The sequence below is a fragment of the Centropristis striata genome, chromosome 18 (genome assembly GCF_030273125.1).
Source record: "Centropristis striata isolate RG_2023a ecotype Rhode Island chromosome 18, C.striata_1.0, whole genome shotgun sequence".
Lineage (NCBI taxonomy): Eukaryota > Metazoa > Chordata > Actinopteri > Perciformes > Serranidae > Centropristis > Centropristis striata.
The window spans coordinates 29,247,354-29,267,768 of NC_081534.1; the positions used below are offsets into that span (position 1 = coordinate 29,247,354).

Below are 20,415 nucleotides of genomic sequence, written 5' to 3' on the forward strand. Positions count from 1 at the left end.
ACACACACACACACACACACACACACACACACACACACACACACACACACACACACACACACACACACACACACACACACACACACACACACACACACACACACACACGCGCAGACATACACCTGTGATGCCTCTGTGCAAATCGTTTATCATTCATGTCTTTCTTTGTTGTTGTTCGCACTGTATGTCTACCGTCTCTACTTGTGGTCCACATGGTGTAAGTGTATTTGTCTCTCATGTCACCTGTTTGTTACGTCATTTCACCAATAAAAATATATAAATAAATAAAGAAAGAAATCAGTTAAGTGTATGTTGTGTCCTCGTGTTTCGGGTGCAGCTCACAAGTTATTTGAAGCCGTCTCGATGGCGTATTCCATGAGGCCGAACTTGTTGAGCAGCTTGACGGCCGCCTCTCCTCCCAGGCTGCGAGCCCACAGGTAGGCCACCTGCTTCTGGGCCCCGGGGCCTCCGTGGCTCTTAGCCACCTGAAACATGCACACATATTATGTGTAAATATACATCACTATAGGAGCCCTGCAGCAGCATGGCTCCCTCACCCTCTCACCACAGATAATCAGAGAAAAACATTACAGAGAAGCTATAAAGCTGCTCTGAGCTCCCGAATCAGCAGCAGCAATAAACACCGTGGACAGGGAAGCACACACTGGTAATAAAGCTCTGCCACTGAAGCCCAACCCAAGTTTACTTTAAGTCCTCCTGATTAGCATTCAAGAGCCGTAAATTAACATTCAATACACTATAATGTAGTTACATGCAGCTACAAGAACATTTATTAACGTTTATTAATGTTTTTGTAACGTCTGCTATGAAGAAATATATTTTACATTATTAAAACTGTTTTTTTAAATGCTTTTATTTTGAAAATATGGTATTGCCGTGCTTCTTTTCCATATAAACAAACATATTGTAATGAAGACATCTATAACCACATCTAAATAAAAACATACATAATTTGAAAATATTAATTATATCAATATATGTTTTATAATGTATAATAATGATATAATAAATAAATAATAATAATAGCAATAAATACTATAACAACACAAAAACTTTTTATTACATTTTAATAACAGGGTTTTATTAATATATGTTATAATGGACACTTATGGGTGTCCATAAAGGGAATTATATGTACTTAATAAATACATTAATAAAACTATATTATATAATGATATAAACCCTTAATTTTTAGTATCTTTTATATACTCATTTAAACACTTATTTCCAACTGTTCTAAACCAAAATACTGGATTTAACATATATTCACCCATTTAGGCCTAAAACGCCTGGAATAAATGCCTGTAAAACCTATGGGCGATTTTAAAATAACCCCCTAAAAGCTGAAGGTTTCTTTTAGTAATTTTATGTCTTTTTTGGTAATTCTGTGTCTTTTTTTGGTAATTTTGTGTCTTTTTTTTTTACTTTTGTGTCTTTTGTTGGTAATTCTGTGTCTTTTTTTTATATTTTTGCCCTTTTTTAATACTTTTGTGTCTTTTGTTGCTAATTCTGTCTTTTTTTTAGTAACTTTATGTCTTTTTTTGGAAATTCTGTGTCTTTTTTTGGTCATTTTGTGTCTTTTTTTGGTCATTTTGTGTCTTTTTTAAAATAATTTTGTGTCTTTTTTTTAACTGTAACCGTGTGCCTTAAACTCACTTTCATCTGTATGCATTTTGTTTCATCTACCTGCAATAATAAGCACAGGGGTCTGTGGAACAACACCTGAACTATGGTGTTATTTACTTTTCACCACCAACAGCTCAAAGGTGGATACAGAAGCACTGAATGAGATGTGTCCTCTTATGGCTTCTATAAACATTAACTGTGTGGGACGAGGTTTTAAGCTTTAAATTATAATACACTGTCTGTCAAAGTTCAAAACTCCACATATTATGGAAATGTAATGAGCTAAAGAGCGAAACAAGCCAACAAAACAAATGTGAGCGTATCTACCCTGTGTGCATCCTCCCACATGTCCTTGACTCTGTACATGTGGACGGCAGCTTTCCAGTCTTCAGCCTCCATGAAGTGGTGCTCTGCCTCGGAGAAGCGGGACTCAGCCTCCAACTCCTACAAGAAACATTCACACAGATACATCAACAGAATATATGAGGGCCAGTAAGGCCGAGCTAAAAAAACAGCCTGATTGATTGTCTGTGTAGAAAACAGATTAAAGGGCAGAAATACAAGCAATAATCAGAGTTAGATTATTATTATAATAATGTATTCATGTCTCTTCAGCTCTACTTTTGCTCAGTTTGTGACACAGCAAAAAAGGAAAAACTGCTGACAAAAGCAAGTGAATCCACTTAATGATGAAACTCTATTGGATTTCTTTGGAATATTTTATGCTGCAACTATCTGGAGCTGAAAGGGATAACTCGTGCTTATTCATATTCAGTGTATTTATTAACTACAGTAGATGGAGGTCACACGCCCCCAGTAGGAGAAGCAGAAGTACAGGCAAAGCTAAACACATTAAAGACACCTAAAAACAAGTTTAACATTATGCTTAAACTGATATTTATATACCGGTATTTAGTAGGGCTGGGCGATATGGACCAAAATTCATATTGAGGTATTTTTTAGGCTTTTTAGGCGATATACATTATATATTTGTATATTAAACAAACCATGCAAAGTGTTTAGTTTTAACTCAACGTCACAAGAAATCATCATCAACCTGTTTTATTTAAAGACCAAATCAAATTCAAAATCTTCCAACCATTTAAAGCAATTTCATCATATTCAGATGCTCTTCATTTGCAATCTGAAAACTGAAATACCTCAAAATTATAGAACCATTGTAAAGGCAACATCATAAGATATTATATTTCGGTTTGGCGGTATTGTCTCAACTACATATCTCTTTCTAAAATATATCGGTATAACTCGTAATACCGATATACCGCTCAGACCTGTAGAACCTGATAATGTAATAAATTCCCGATAATGTAATAAAAAACTGCACTTGAGTCCATTGAAAATGTAATAAAACCTGATAATGTAATAACTTCCCGATTACATTATTGAGTGTAAAGTGTAAAGTGTATTACATTATTGAGAAATGCACTTTATTATCATTATCGGGAAGTTATTACATTATCAGGTTTTATTACATTTTCACTGGACTAAAGTGCAGATTTTTATTACATTATCGGGAATTTAGTACATCATCAGGTTCTACAAGCCCTAATATTTAGACATATTATTTGGAATATATTTAGAATATTTCCACCACTTTAACTTGCTGTCAGACAGCTGTTTATGATGGGGAACTAAGGAGGTTATCTATGTTCTCTTCAAAGCCACCAGACTCCATTGACAAAAACACTCATTTTACCTTGGACAACATGGGAGTTTCTGCTCTACCGCTGTCTCGATCAGTTAGTTTGTTTGTGTTATTGTGTGATTTTGGTGAATCTGAACTAACCCTTTGAAACACTGAAGCCACACAATAACACAAATAAACTAACAAATCAAGGCAGTGATAGACCAGCAACTCCTGTGTCCTGTGAGGTAAAATTACTATTTTTGTCAATGAAGTCTGGTGGCTCTGAAGAGAACATAGAATAGTTTCAGTTCTCCTGAAGTAAACTTGAACAGAGCTGTGAAAACATTCTATAAGACCAATTTTTTGGCCTCTGAACAGCATGTCCATCTATATGACTCAATACTTGGTTGGAGCTGTTTGACTTGAACTGCTGTAAATGGACTTTTCCGTCATATTCTAATTTATTGAGATGCACCTGTATTCCTAAAAGTGAGCCTCTGGAAAAACTAAAATACTGACGGATGGCTTTAACACTAAATATCGATACTTGACTGCCATGAATCGATAATAATTATATTATTATTATTATTATTATATTACCACGCAAAACATTGTGATACTAACACATGGCTCATTTGAATATTCTAATGAGCCATGTGTTGATGAGCAGCACAGGTAAGCTAGCGGGACAAGCTGTTTTGATATGTTGTGACTGAAGTATGTGGTAGTATTTGACAGAACTTAACATTTATGTTTTTATAGAAAGTACTATTGATAGCTAATTACCATTGTATTTGCCTATTTAAAGTCGATTCGTTAACGTTACATTTTTGCATCATGAAAACTAGCGATAGCTAGCTAGTTGGGATAGCGCTAACGTCTTCCCTACCTCAGGGACAAAGGGTCGACATTTAGCTGATGTAAATTTCACCTCAGCAGGTTCCTTTTTTATGGCAGGAGGAGGCATTTCTCTTTCCTTACTCTTAGATGAACTCAGGCAGGAGATCCATTTTGCCATCTTTTCAAAATATATGCATTTGCCGTCTTTGCAAAACAGGTTCATTTGTCATTTTCCAAAAAGGTCCTTTCTAATATATTTAATATATTGTGCATTAATGTTTCTTGGTGAATGAGAATGTTAAGGTATTAATCTGAAAGGTAAAACCAGCGTAATTTAACCAAACGGCCTTTATGCCCTGCCATGTGGCCTTTGTGCCCTTAAAATAAGTGTGAACAGGAAGGCCAAATGGCCTTGTCCCTAAAATGACGAAATTCCAAGCCTGATTATCAGGTTGATTAATTCTTGAATTTAGAGACTTTAGCTTCAGTTGTTGGTGCTGAAGCTCCATCAGATGACAGTAATGTACCTTGGCCAGGTGCAGGTGAGTCTCTGTCAGTAACTCGGGGTGATGCTTGGCCACCAGGCGAATGACATCATCAAACATCCGGTTCTTGGTGTACATGGTGATGGCGAGGCCAGGCTGCTTCACCGTGGCAAACAGCCTACACACACACACACACACACACACAGGCAACCTGTAGTCACTGAACTGCGTGTCAAAAGACTTCAGTTAAAACATAATAAAGTCCAAAACAGGCTCTGAAAATTCAAACTGTGGACAGTCAAGTGCTGTTTCCATCATCCTTCTTGCTGTAATTACTTCAAACACAGCCGTGTTACTTCGCCCCACTCCATTTGCATGCTTCCAGCAGCCAATGATGCGACAAATTACTATAAATAAATCTCCATTTACCTCTCAGCCTCCTTGAATTTGCCATCTCTCTCCAGCTCCTGAGCTCTGCTGATGTATAGAGCCATAACCTCCTCCTCCGTCATACACTCCACCGCCAACTGCAACAACCGCAATGGCTTTATTTAATTTCTCTCTTTCATAGCCGGAGAGATATCAGCAGCTGAAATAACCTTTAGAATGCTCTTATTAGTATTATCCATGACTATCGTTCAATGTGATCTTTTTATTGGTATTTAAAGTCATATAAAATGCAATAGATCACAGAATTACAGTGTAATAGAGACAATATATCCCCACACACGTTTCTGCTCCAACAGAGACCCATGTCTATTATAATATCACTGCACTGTGTAGGAAACTAACAGATTTCATTTAATCTACACTCACATGTACATAAACCTTAATTGAATGTGTAAATAAATAACTTTATATTTATAATAATATAATAAAATATAATATAATATATGTATAATAAATAAATTGAACAATAAACAAAAAAAGGAATAAGAAAAAAAATGCACAAAATGAAATAAAATGTAAAAGTTAGAAATAAATAAATAATAAATAATTAGTCAAATATATTATGTAATTTCTATAGGCTGAAAATGGTTGCCATATAGTATAACATTTGAGCCCATTCTCTTGTAGATTAGTGAATTTTCTCCAATGTTAAATTATGAATAAGGTCTTTAACTTAAAGCTTAAAAGGTTGGAGGAACTCTTTCCTTCCATTTAAGCAGTAAACAACATTAATGACAAAAAAGCTGGAATGCTGTGTAAAACCTAAATAAAAATATATATAATAAGCACATATTTGCCAAAAACAAAAGTTTAACAATTTCAACATAATATATCTTTTTGCGATTTTTTATTAAATATGTATGTAAAAAAGGATTAGCAAATTATCTAATTCTGCTTTCGTTACGATTTAGACAACGTCCCAGCATTTTTGGAATCAGGCTTGTTAGCTGTTTGGCTAAATAAGATGCAGTAATGATCATATTTTTTGCCTTGAAACTATCAACTATCACTATTGAAATGAATAGTTTACTTCTAAAGATACTCCGAATACTGCAGTAGTAGCAGAAAGTTCCATGGATACTTTTTTATATATAATATATTTTTATATATAATATCTGAAAACATTTTAAATATAGAAACTATTTTGGTAAACTAAGTTTGGAACAAAAACATTTTTTGTGAAAGGGTTACTGCACATCCATAGAAATACATGAAATAAGCATTGACTATTAAATGTAGATTGCTTTAATAGTTTGCTCGACCAACACAGCCAAACTCAAAGAGAATTTACTTTGGTTAGGATTTAAGTTAAACCAAATATGATCAACAAATGAAAAAAAGAAAGAAGAGAAAAATGGCTTAAAATGCCCAACGAGGGCATAAGGATTAACTGCTTCAATAATTCATATTGGTCTCTCTTCATGTTCTGAACTTGTTTGTGTTCATACTGACCTTATGAGCCTCCTCCCAGCGTCCTGCTGTAGTGTACATCTCTATAGCATCTTTGATGTGACCTCCCTTCACAAACAGCTGCTCTGCCACCTACAGGCCATCAACACACAGAGTACACACAACATACACTCAGAAAATATTAAATACAGTCTAAATACCATAAAAACTCCATATAAAAACTCATATTTTACATTTATTTTCATACACACTCATCAAAATTAAAAACCTTCTGAATCTTCTGCCACATCTGCAGCACATTATTGTATTAAAATGTCACATTTGCAGTTTAAACAGAGCACAAAAACTCTTAGTAAACCAAATTAAAACAGCTAAACCTGCACACCTGAGGAAAGATATGGAAGAAGAAAAAAGGACACATCTACCATTTAAATATGAATAGATTTTAGTTACGTAAAGGCATTGTACCTGTACCAACACTGACATCGACGGAAACTAATGTATGAGCTGCTCCTTTCCAATTAAAAAACGTTTAGTCATTGTTTTTTGTCGTGATAATTCCTGCATTGAAATCACAGGTGTGAGCCTCCGTCATTGTTTTAGTTTTGCACCGAATTATACTTTCCTGCAACTTCCACAAAGTTGGAAAGCAAAAGAGCTTGTTATCTTAATTACTTTCTGTGAATGTGCCCGTAGAGCAAACAGACTGAGATGGCCTGCTATTTTCAGAGGCTGGCAGTCTGTGGAGGCTGTTTGGCTCAGCTGAGCTCATCAGAATAAGCAGAGCACGCTGTGCTTCACCATCACCACCACCATCATCATCATCATCATCATCATCTCTCCCTTTTCTCTTTTCTTTGTATTTATACCAGATCTCTCTCTCTTTCTATCTTCTGCTTTTTATTCCTGGTTTTCAGGCAGCTAATAAAACTACCATAACAACCATCCAACTTGTCATTATTGCCAAAGCACCCTGGAGCAAACAGCCCACACGGCTCCATGGAGACCCAACTAGAGCTGATCTGGGCTCTGACGTTATGCTTCAAATGAGTGTTGTGTGTATATACTGTATAGGTGCATCTCAATACATTAGATTATGATGGAAAAGTCCATGAAAGTCCATGAAAATGGGGTCAAATAGCCCCAAGAAAGTATTGAGTCATATAGATGGACATACTTTTCAGAGGCCAACATTTCCATATTGTCCTTTGATAAACGTTTGTCAGCGTCTATGATTGTATACGTGTTGTGATTGTATTGACGGTTGTTGTTGTTGTTTTTGTTTTGTTGATGATCTCGGAGAATGGACAATTTGATTTAATGTTTGGACTCCAGGAAGAATAGCTATGCTAATGTGCTGGTGCTAATGGAGATCCAATAAATGAATGAATGAATGAATGAATAAATGAATAAATAAACTTTTTAAAATTGTTCTTTTGTAATATTCACATTTTTTGAGACACTGAATTTTAGGTCTTCATTAAGTGTAAGCCATAATCATTATAATTAGAAGAAACTAAATTAATTAAGACATGAAATGTTTCATTCTATGTGTAATGGATCTATATAATGTGTTATTTCAACTTTTTAAATTGAATTACTGACATAAATAAACTTTTCTATGATATTCTAATTTACTGAGATGCACCTGTATATTGGAGATACTGGTATCATATGAAACTAGAATATCTAAAGAATCTATAGGCACCATGTGCGTAATATCATTTCAGGAAATTGTCGAAATAAAGCTGCAAAGTTAGGCTATTTTTTTTATGTTTCATGGTGATTTTCAAAGCGGTCATGTGACCTCTGATGTCATGCTATCTCAATGAAAATAAGCTCTCTGGGTTCCCACAAGTCTCCTTTTTAAAATTGGTGTTTTGTAATATCAATGTAATATTATATTTCTAGACATCAGCTCTTGAATTAAACTCTTATCAGCTATTTTTGTTGATATCATTATATTTGTCCAAACAAATGTAGCTATAGTTGTACCAGGCATTAAAATGAACAAGAAATTGAAGGAAAAAAGGGTCTAATATTTTTTTTCCATGACTGTATACAAATATATATATATATATATATATATATATATATATATATATATATATATATCCCAAAGAGATGTGCAGAATTAACTGCCGGTGGCAATATGTCACTGCCTACTTTTCCCCTCTGGCTGCCTTCATATTACTGTCCTGTGTTGTGTTCAGGGAGCAAATCAAACCTCAGGTGATCACCAACCCACACAGACAAATTTACCAGCATTTGGGCTTGTATAAACAGTATTTCTATGGAGGTTAAAAAAAAAAAAAAAAAAAAAGCTCTGTTAAGAAAATACTTCTTCCTACATCTAGCACACACAGAGAAACATCACTCTATTGCTATACTATTTGGTCTCCACACTGCAATAAAGGTGTGTCTAAAAACAAGATAAAACACTAAATCTGAGGGAAATGATCTTGCTGCATGGACAGATAATTTCACTTGACAAGATTTCTTAAAATAAGATTGTTAAATCTAGAAATAAGCATGTTGTACGCTTAAAATAAGAAATTAACTTTTGAAACAAGATAAATTATGTCACACTTCTAAATCTAAAGAAGAAACAAATAATCATCAGGTCACTCTGCTCGGGCCAGTTCATCGCTGCTTGCAGCTTCAATTTATCTTGGTAAAAATGCAGATTCAAAGATTGAAAGATTTCTCTACACTTGCAGGTATGTAATCCTGTGAAAGATCCCTTTATTCTAATCTGTTTCAATTATCTTTTGCAAAAAAAACCCACCACATTTTAGGCTGTTAAGATTTAGAGCATTAAACCTCAGGGGTCTATGATGGTGGCGTCCTGATCAGATCATGTGACGTTTAACAAAAAAACCAGGTCACATGGAGCGCTGCTATCAACTTCACTTCACAGAACAGACTTGAAACTTTCTCCCAGTTTTTGTTTGACATTCCTAGCTCATGTAAAACCAAAGATATGATAGTTTTAATTTGATAATAATATTTAAGCGTTGGTGTAGCTCTCTAGTTTGTTTTGAAGAGTTGCAGCTAACAAGGGAAAAAGCCTATAAACATACATGTTTTTTATGGGACTTTTTTGTACATAGTTTTATTATATTTAAATTTTTACCTTTTTATATGTTAATTTTTGTATCCTATGTTTACATTTTCAAGTTACAAAACAGTTCATTGTGGTTTTTATATAATATGTATATAATATATTTATGTAATATGTAATAATATTTATATAATATGTTGATAAAGTAGGTTAAAGTGAGAAAATAATTGTCAAAAGTATTAAAAAACGGCCAAAATAGGCTCAGACCCCAGAGGGTTAAAATCATCCACATATTCTGATATGGGGAATATGTGTGTAATATAGTGTGGTGTGATGCATTGATTAATGCTACATAATTATCCCCACACAAATAAACACTAAATAAATAAATAAAAGGATAATTTAAACATGATAAATACACACAATTTAGTTGAAATAAGAGCCTGGAGATGACCTCGACCCCTTAAACACATCACTGCATGAATACACCAGCAGAAAAACACATTTTTATGGAAATATGAGAATGTTTTGATAAATAGAGGTTTAGAGAGGTCACAGGTCAGCTGTGTAACCTCGTCATGTAGCTCATAGCTCAGTGCTCCGCTCTCACCTCGTAGTTCTGCATGGAGGCGTAGTACTGAGCGATCTTCACGTAGTATTTCCCGGCTGATGAATCCTCCTGCAGCTCCAGGATGTGGACCGCTTTCTTCCACTGGCGAGCTGCGATGGCCGCCTCGATGGCTTTCAGGGAGGAGCTGAGAGAAGACAACAGATAGGATTTTACCCATAAAATGTATTATGTAGTTGTTTGTTTTAATGTAGCTGATTGTGTTCTTGTTTTTACGGTATGTTTTTTGCTGTGTGCATTACTGTAAAAAGGTTCTAATAGTAATGCGATAACAGAGCGCACTAAGTAAAATGTTGTTGTCTTCTTTCAGCTTTTATATTTTTTTTTTTTTTCGGTGAATTAACATTTTTATTTTGTTATAAGTTTATTTAAAAGTGTAACAACTCTATTCAAAGATTTGTGTATTTTAGACTTAATATTGTAAAGTAATGTTATATTTTAGCCTTCATATAATTTTATCACATTTTTTTACTTAATCACTATTTGATAATAATTTCATTACATTACATGTCATTTAGCAGACGCTTTTGTCCAAAGCGACTTACAATAAGTGCATTCAACCTGAAGGTACTAAACTTAGACCACAGGAATCAAGTAAGTACATAACTTTAAGAGCTAACTGTCATCTCTACAGGAGTGCTGTATGTTAAAGAAGAAGAGAAAATAAGAAGAGAAAAGAAGAAGAGCAATTGTGTTTTTTTTCCCTATCAAATTTGGAGTTGGGTTTGGTAGTTACTGCAATTTTTATAGTGAAATCTAAAAATTTTGTCACAGGATTAAACAGACATCAAGGAGTTAATTTTTAGTTATAATTCAATTTCGACCCAAAATGTAGTTACTGTAGTTACTACCAACTCTAATTATCAGGCTGATTTATTTTTTGAGTTTTAGTTACTTTAGCTTTAGGTGCTGAAACTCCATTAGATCACAGTGATGTAATTGCTTCAATAGTTGCTCCATCAACACAGCCAAACTCAAAGTGAATTTACTTTGGTTAAGATTTAAACTAAACCAAATCATTTAGTTCAGATTAAAACTTTACTGGCAGAGGAAATAACCAGCAGAAGTAGTATTGTTAAAACCTTTTGTTTCCTACAGTCAGAATTCAGTTTCAGATGCTTTTTCAACCTGGAAAGAATAAAAAATCTGGGCGCCGATGATGTGTTTTTATTTGGTATTTTTGGAGAATCATGTTTAAAGATGTCTATTACGGTCCTGGTTGGTGATTTAAAGCACTATTGGCCGTCTCTGTTGGATTTGTTTTTTTTCATGTGTCATCTTTTCCTCCTCTCCATCTGCCCAAAAAGTCTTTGTCTCTCCGCTCCTCTACCACACACACACACACACACACACACAGACACACACGCACCCTGCTTCAATGAAGTGGTTGATGGCGGCGTCCATCTGTTTCTGCTGGACGAGGTAATCTCCCCAGGCCTCCTCCAGTTTCACCACCTCAGCAGGGAAGGCGAGGCGAGCCAGCTCCACCGCTACAGGAAGCAGGAACTTTAGTAAATATACACTTTACCTACAGACAACAACAACAACAACATACATCCACCTGTTGGACAACAGCATCACATGATGTCCGGTACTTGTTTGGACTAAAACATGGGTCTCAAACTCACGGCCAATTATGGCCAATTTTGTGGCCCTCACCTTGATATGAAAGTTTAATGTGAATTTTATATGAATGTCTCTTCACCTTGTTGTGTGTGGAAGGTCCCTTTATTGGGAGCTTTGTTTCACTTGTTTCTATGACGACGTTAACAAAAAGAAAGGCATCTGCTGCCGTACCGTTTATTATCTGCCGTGTTGTTACCTGAAGAAGTGGAAATGTTATTAAATGTAATTTTGTGTCTTTTTTTGTAATTTTGTGTCTTTTTAAAAAAATTATGTGTCTTTTTCTAATAATTTTGTGTCTTTTTCTAATAATTTTGTGTATTTTTCTAATAATTTTGTGTCTTTTTTTAGAAATATTGTGTATTTTTTGGTCATTTTGTGTCTTTAAGTAATTTAGTGTTTTTTCAGTCATTTTGCGTCCTTTTTTTGTAATTTTGTGTCTTTTTTTGTAATTTTGTGTCTTTTTTGTAATTTTGTGTCTTTTTCTAATAATTTTGTGTCTTTTTTTTAGAAATATTGTGTATTTTTTGGGTCATTTTGTGTCTTTTTTGGTCATTTTGTGTCTTTAAGTAATTTAGTGTTTTTTCAGTCATTTTGCGTCCTTTTTTTAGTAATTTTGTGTCTTTTTTTGGCAATTTTGTATCTAGATATCAGCTCTTAAATTAAACTCTTATCACATATTTTTGTTGTTATCATTATATTTGTCCAAACAAATGTACCTTTAGTTGTACCAGGCATTAAAATGAAAAGAAATTGAAGAGAACAAGGGTGGTCTAATATTTTTTTCCATACGTAAATATTATTATATGATATATATTATATTTATTAAACATTGAGGTAATTTTACTGAACTTGAGTCTTTTCTTTTTTTATGCCACTATCTACTTCTACTCAATTACATCTCAGTAATAGGGAAATATTGCACTATTTACTTCCATACAATTATCCGACAGCTTTATTTACTTTGCAAATTACGACAAACGCTTAAAAATAAAACATTTATTGGCAGCTATTTAGATTTTTATAATTTAAAAACTATTCTGGAAAAGTGGACTTGCTGCTTTTTAAAAATGAATGAATAATCTTCATTTATTTTTAATCATTCATGAGAATTCTGTACTATTGGTCAGACAAAATAAACATTGTGAGCCTGTTACTCTTGTTAATTGTGAGAACATTTCTCACTTATTTCTGAATTTACAAACCTAAATTTACAAAGCAAACAATTAATCAATTAATGGAGAAAATCATCAGCAGATTACCGTAAAATATGGTGTATAAGTTGCACTTTTTTCCCTTTTTTTTCCCATCTAAAAAGTTGAGTGCGGGTTATACACCTATAGACCAAGGTCAATGCTGACATAGTAAATTTGACCCACAAGATTGCGCAACAGGAACAGTTTTGTTATTAAAAAAAAGAAAAAAAAGTTTAATATACTTGGTTAAAAAAAATGTTTAACATTAATTTAAGCTCATGGCTTAGATGTTGTACTATTTCCTTAAGAAGTTAATGCATTTGAAAAACCTATTAAACTTAAAATTAAACCTACTTAACAGGTTATGTTTTGGATGTTTCAAATGAAAATAAATGGAAACAGTGTTGAAATAACGTGTATAATCTATTTATTATCAAATAGCAATAGAAAACGTTGTTTTCCCAGTTCGAGAGACTGAAAAACAGCCTGCGATTTATATTCCAGTGTGATTTATACACCAAATTTTACAGTAATCCGTACAGAAAAAAACATTTTCTAAATGAGCTCAACCTTAACCAACTACAACTGTAAAATCCTCTTTCACAGCATGCATGAATAATAATCAAATATATAATATATGATATTTTAATCCAGGTTAAGTACATTCATGCCATCTATAGGTCCTAGTTTACCTTTCCTGAAGGCGCCTCCTTTGCAGTAGCACTCCAAAGCTCTCTGGTTGTTCCTGATCTTCTCATACAGATCTCCTGCCTGTTCAAAGCACACAGAGAATATAATAATAATTACACATTTTATTTGTATCCAAACACTCCAGGACACCTCACAGCATGGGTCTCAAACTCGCGGCCCGCGGGTCATTTGCGGCCCTCGTGACGATATTTTGTGGCCCCCACCTTGATATGAAAGTTTAATGTGAGTTTTATATGAATGGCACTTTGCCATGTTGTGTGTGGAAGGTCCCTTTAATTACTTTTTTGGTCATTTTGTGTCTTTTTTAAATAATTTTGTCTTTTTTTAATCATTGTGTGTCTTTTTTAATAATTTTGTGTCCTTTTTGGTATTTCTGGGTTTTTTTTTGGTCATTTTGTGTCTTTTAAAAAAAATATTCTGTGTATTTTTTGATTATTTTGTGTCTTTTTAAAGTAATTTAGTGTTTTTTCAGTCATTTTGAGTCTTTTTTTGTAATTTTGTGTCTTTTTTTGGTCATTTTGATACTGCCTCCAGCGGCCCCCAGGTAATTTGAGTTTGAGACCCTTGGTCTAATACAGTATCACATTTAAAAATAAATCAATATTTTTTATATGGATTTATCGCCCAGCCCTAACTTAAGATAATGTTCATTAGTTTGGAATTAGTGCTTCACAATTACAGTCTACAAAGGGATTTCTATTAAAGTATGGCTACTGTATATACGCATACACACACTGACACACTAATAATGCTGTCTGGCTCGTTGACTAAAGAATGCAGAAAGCTTCTCCTAAAAAAATCATTCATTAAATTGAGTTTAAATTGAGGGTTTTCTGCTAATTTGGTATCTTTTATTAACCCGTCAGCAACAGAGAAGCATAACACATGATTCCTGCAAGATAACAAAATAAACAGAATGTCAGCAGGACACTTTGGCTAAACACCCCAAATTAAAATCACACTTTGCCAGCACCATATCAACCTTCAAACACCTGAACTGATGAATCTCTACACCGTCAGGAAACAAACAGCAACAGAGCCTGTTGTGAAGTTTCATTCTCTCTTTCCCACCTGTTGCACTAACACAGATGGCTCCAGGAGGAAAACTGAGTTCTTAGACAAACGGCTTCAGAAAGAGACGCGCAGAAATAAGCGACAGATGGAGAGAGACAGAGTGTAACACTCAGAAAAACACAAAGAAAAAAACCTTCCTCTACCAGCATTTGTTGGAAGAGGAGAGGAAAATGAGGAGATTTACCAGTATAGAATACCAGTATAGACAAGGGTTGTCAAAAGTATCGATGCTAAAACGTTGTATCCAGATACAATACTCATTTTCAAAAGTATCGATACCCCCAGTATACACAGTGTCAGTATACATAAGCATAGAGTTAATAAGTTTACATAAATATTGGTGACTGAAAAGTGTTATTTTCCCAGAATGAAGCAGAGAAAAGTCGACCTGCAACCAATAAGCAACACACACAGCCGAAAATATTGTTCTAATTGTTATTGTTTATTGTATTTATTCATTTTTTGCACTACCTCAGACCTGAAGCTTGTTATCATAGTTGCTCAGTTTCTTTTTGCACAACTGTTTTTTATTATAAATATTTAACCTGTGGTTCTGTTCATTTTTACATGTTGCATTTTTCTTGTTAATAAAAATATTTCTGTTAAATTTTGGGGTCTCAGGGGCGTTCCCTGTGGCACACCTGGTAGAGCGCATACCACAAAGGCCCAGTCCTCGTAAGCGGGCGGCCCGGGTTCGATTCCGGCTCGGAGCCCTTTCCCGCATGTCTTCCCCTCCGTCTCCCCCTTTCACTCTCAATATCTCTCCTATCAATAAAGCTACAAAATGCCCCAAAAAATATCTTTAAAAAAAAAAATGTTTTGGGGTCTTTGTTTTTATCCTTTTGGTATCGAAAATGGTATCGAGTATTGAATATTTTCCTGAGTATCGGTATCGAGTTGAACATTGTAGTATGGTGCCAACCCTAGTATAGACAGCTGAATAAACAGACTCCACTCACCCGCTCATAAAACTCTCCCTTGATGAGGCTGGCGGCGATGCGGCTGACGGTGTCGCTGTTGTTGGTGATCTCCGGCCGGCTGATGGCGAGGCGGGCGGCTTTGGCCGGTAGGCCGGCCTTCAGGTAGAGGTTGATGGCGCCCTGGAAGTCTCCCTCGTTCTCCTTCACCTCCCCGGCCTTCTCGTCCTGACCCGTCTCCGTCAGCCACTGGTAGTAGTTCCCACGCAGGGCGTCCAGCTCCGGGTGGCCCTGAGGGAGACAGTTAGGGTTGAGAGCCGTGGTGGAAGGATTCAGATCCTTTAACAGGGTTCGTACACTTCAGCAGTGGTCAAATTTAAGCATTTTTCAAGGACTTCCAAGGTAAATTTTCAAGCTTTTCCAGTATCTTACACCTGTTGTAAATGGCAAGTTTAGAGAGTACTTACATACTAAAAGGGGGAGATTTCACTTAACCATACAAACAGCGATGGTATTACACTTTTAGGAGTACTAAACTATTACTAAAAAAAAGACACAAAATGACAGAAAAAATCTAAATTATTTAAAAAAAGACACAAAATGACAGAAAAAAGACACAACATTACTAAAAAGAGACACAAAATGACCAAAAAAGACACAAAATGACCAAAAAAAGACAAAAAATGACCAAAAAAGACACAAAATTACTAAAAAAAGACACAAAATGACCAAAATATACACAGAATTACCAAAAAAGACACAAAATTATTTTTCAAAAAGACACAAAATGACCAAAAAATACACAGAATGACCAAAAAAGACACAAAATTATTTTTCAAAGAGACACAAAATGACAGAAAAAAACCTAAATTACTTAAAAAAGAAACAAAATTACCAAAAACAGACATAGAATACCAAAAAAGACACAAAATGACCAAAAAAGAAAAAAGATGAGTACTTACATACTAAAGGGGGAGATTTCACTCAATCATACAAACAGCGATGGTATTACACTTTTAGGAGGAACAATCTTCTTGATAATGGCATTCAAATGAACAATTGATTGAAGAAAAAGGGTGGTCTAACAATTTTTTCAATTACTGTATTTCAAGTATGTTATTGGTATATTTTTTTTTTGTTACCCACATTCCAATTTTCTGGGTATGGCTTTAACTAATACATATACTGATGAGTTTAAAATGAGGTTGAACTTAAATTAAGTTATATATAACGGAAAAAAAAAAGAGTACAAGTAGCTCAAAATTGTACTTGAGTAAATGTACTTAGTTACTTTCCACCACTGGTTGAGAGCGAAGCTGTTTTTACATTAGACACAATTTCTAATTCTATAACTGTGTGTGTCAATTAATTGACAAAATCTATCAACCAAAATTCGAGCAAAATTTATTTTTACTATTTGCTGCTTTTCACTGTTAAATATAATTGCACATTTAATATTTGGAGAAATTTGGACAGTTAATTGGAAACACAATGAATTGTCAAATAGTGGACCTTTATCTGAAGCAGGTTTATACTGGACAGAGGCTGTTATTTCCAATTTACTCAGTTTGATAAGTATATTTGGTCATATTTTAATAAAAAGCTTCCCTCTTTTCTGATCTGCTCCCATTTACTTGGTTAGATTTTTTTTCCAGCTTTTTGCTTTTAATAAGAATAACATCTCCTTCAGGTAAAATGCAAAGTATAAATGTATTTGTTTTTACCTTGGCTTCAGCCACAGCGATGCAGTCGTCCCACATGTGGAGCTCCTGGTACATCTCGATCGCTTCATCGATGGAATTCTGCACAAACACAGAAAACGAGATTGAAACATTTGACTCAGAGCTGCACAAATATGTAATTATCACAATTACAAGCTTGGCTTCTGCGAGTAATGAAGCTCGTACAGGTGTGACACTGATACACCGTGTTCAGAGTTTCTGAGTTTGTGAATTCAAGCATCACAGGTAAACAATCTTACTCATCACAGGTGTTATCAACACAGACAGCAGATAATAGAATATTAATTTCAAATAAAACAAGCAAAAATACATGTTTTGAAGCTTTACAAATCACATCTATTTAAATCAGGGATGGGCAACTGGAGGCCCGGGGGCCGCATACGACCCGCACCCTCACTTGAAGTGGCCCTCAGTACAATTACATGCATTTGAGCATGAAATCTTAAAAGTGCAGTGTAGAAATGCACAAAATTACTTCTTGCAATTAATGTTGGTCTGCTGTTCTTGCACTGAAAAAAAGAAATCACAGTAAGTGGTTATTTTTTATTTGCTTCAAACCTTTTGTATTCCTATTTATACTGTTATACACTGCAAATTATTTGGTTCTTAAGATAAAACAAACTTAGATTTAGAAGTGTTAGATAATTTATCTTGTTTTAAGAGTTATTTCATAATAATTATTACATATTTAGTTTTTTCATTTTAAGTGTTCAACATGCTTATTTCTAGATTTAACAATCTTAATTTAAGAAATCTTGTCAAGTAAAATTATCTGTCCATGCAGCAAGATCATTTCCCTCAGATTTAGTGTTTATCTTGTTTTTAGACACACCTTTTTTGCAGTGTACATGCATTTGAGCATGAAATATGTTAAGTTACTGCACCACAAACATATTTAAAATTGCAGTTTCATCATATCTGGTTAAGTGTATGGTCCTATATGTGGCCCTGTGGTAGTAGCCATGAAAAATTGTGGCCCCCTGCAGCATTTAAGTTGCCCATCCCTGATTTAAATGCTGCTCAGGAAAAACATTTTTTTGGTTTGTTGTAAAATGCATCAGTTATTAATTCTACATATCATAAATAAATATACATATTGTAAGTAATTGAGGCGTGTCACCAACCTGCTCCATGTAGTGCATCTCAGCCAGTTTAAAGTTCTTGTCCAGCATGGCCACGTGGGCCTGGACCTGGAAAAACGCTGTTCCATCTCCTCCCTGCTCAAAACACACACACACACACACACACACACACACACACACACACACACACAGTGAAACACACATACAGACACACTGCTGTGATCACTTGTTGTTAGTGGAAAAACTTAAATCAGTTTTATGATATTAAAAGAATTGTAATTGGTAGGTTTCTACACAAGTTTGGGTATTTATTCATCAAATATGATGTCACAGATTGTTGCCTTCTGTTAGGATATTTTTAACGGTTGTATTTCTATGGAGAGTAACACAAGGTTTCCAGATTTCCAGTCTATTTCTCAATATGTAACTTATCTTCTCCAAAACAAAACATGATGATTTTGTTGATCCATTCTTTACTAGTTGGTCTACAGTCATTGAAATGGTTCATTTTAATGCCTGGTACAACTAAATGTTCATTTGTTTGGACAAATATTTAAAATCTTAGATAAGAGTCTAATTTAAGAGCTGATATCTAGACATTTTCCATGGTTTTCTTGACACTGATTTTGGTTATTATCAAGAAAACCATGGAAAATGTCTAGATATCAGCTCTTAAATTAAACTCTTATGAGCTATTTTTGTTGTTATCATTCTATTTGTCTAAACAAATGTACCTGTAGTTGTACCAGGCATTAAAATGAACAAGAAATTGAAGAAAAAGGGTGGTCTAATAATTTTTTCCATGCCTGTATTTATTTCTTCCAGATGTCTGCAAGTGTATAATCCTTTTTCCTTTGTTCCAGGTTTGAAGGGAACAAGTTAAAAATGTAAATTTTAGGTTCCAGAGGGACCTCTACAGAGGTGATAATCCATTATTTACCCACATTCCCAAATACAGTGATACAGGGTTCATTTACACTCAATTTAAGACTTAGTGCATGTGTCTGGTATATTACTGTTTGTAACATTTTAATGCTAAAACTCTTAAATGCAGGATTTTTACATAAAATAGAGTATTTCTACACTCTTTTGTGCTTTTTTCTTGAGTAAAACTTCTGAGAACTTCTTCCCTTACTGCTTGGAATTAGCCACATCCCAAAAATATTCATATAGCAGCCTAAAAACTCTGTAACGTGTCAGTGTGAAGATGTACTGTTGTGTCTGTGCTTATATGAAACGCACCATTAGTTGTACCAGGCATTAAAATAAACAAGAAATTGAAGAAAAAGGGAGGTGTAATAATAATATAACAATACTTTTCCATGACTGTATATAAAACAATCTAAGTGAGTCCATTCTGCATAACGAGTACTTTTACTTTTGGTACTTTTAGAATAGTTTGATGCTGATACTTTTGTACTTTTACTTCAGTAAGTTTGGAATGCAGGACTTTTTACTTGTAGTGGAGTTATCTCACATTGTACTATTAGTACTTTTACTTCAGTGAGCAGGGTTCTTACGGGTGCTTGAAATCCTTGAAAATGCTTGAATTTAAATGTTGCATGTGTCTGGTATATTACTGTTGGTAACATTTTAATGCTAATAATCTTAAATGCAGGATTTTTACATAAAACAGAGAATTTATACACTCTTTTGTGCTTTTTTCTTAAGTAAAACATCTGAGAACTTCTTCCCCTACTGCTTGGAATTAGCCACATCCAAAATAAATATTCATATACCAGCTTAAAAACTCTGTAAGGGGTCAGTGTGAAGATGTACTGTTGTGTCTGTGCTTATATGAAACGCACCATTTCCTGTGAAACTTTGTCAGCGATCTGGTTCGTCTGGTGGAGGAAACGAACAGTTGAGACGTCCCCCAGCGCAGCAAAACATCTAGA

At 34.5% G+C, this 20,415-nt stretch overlaps 1 protein-coding gene across 1 annotated transcript in view; it reads right to left on the minus strand.

Moving 5' to 3' along the window:
• Positions 1 to 20,415, minus strand: part of ift172 (intraflagellar transport 172) — a 69,260-nt gene that overhangs the window by 22,056 nt on the left and 26,789 nt on the right. The window contains exons 19-30 of the mRNA XM_059356629.1: positions 20,326 to 20,410; positions 18,560 to 18,652; positions 17,418 to 17,495; positions 15,736 to 15,984; positions 13,684 to 13,762; positions 11,542 to 11,662; positions 10,155 to 10,299; positions 6,523 to 6,612; positions 5,050 to 5,147; positions 4,663 to 4,798; positions 1,975 to 2,091; positions 343 to 485 (exon numbers count right to left, since the gene is read on the minus strand). Of these exons, the coding sequence (XP_059212612.1) occupies positions 343 to 485; positions 1,975 to 2,091; positions 4,663 to 4,798; positions 5,050 to 5,147; positions 6,523 to 6,612; positions 10,155 to 10,299; positions 11,542 to 11,662; positions 13,684 to 13,762; positions 15,736 to 15,984; positions 17,418 to 17,495; positions 18,560 to 18,652; positions 20,326 to 20,410 (1,434 nt within the window). The remainder of the gene's footprint in view (positions 1 to 342; positions 486 to 1,974; positions 2,092 to 4,662; positions 4,799 to 5,049; positions 5,148 to 6,522; positions 6,613 to 10,154; positions 10,300 to 11,541; positions 11,663 to 13,683; positions 13,763 to 15,735; positions 15,985 to 17,417; positions 17,496 to 18,559; positions 18,653 to 20,325; positions 20,411 to 20,415) is intronic.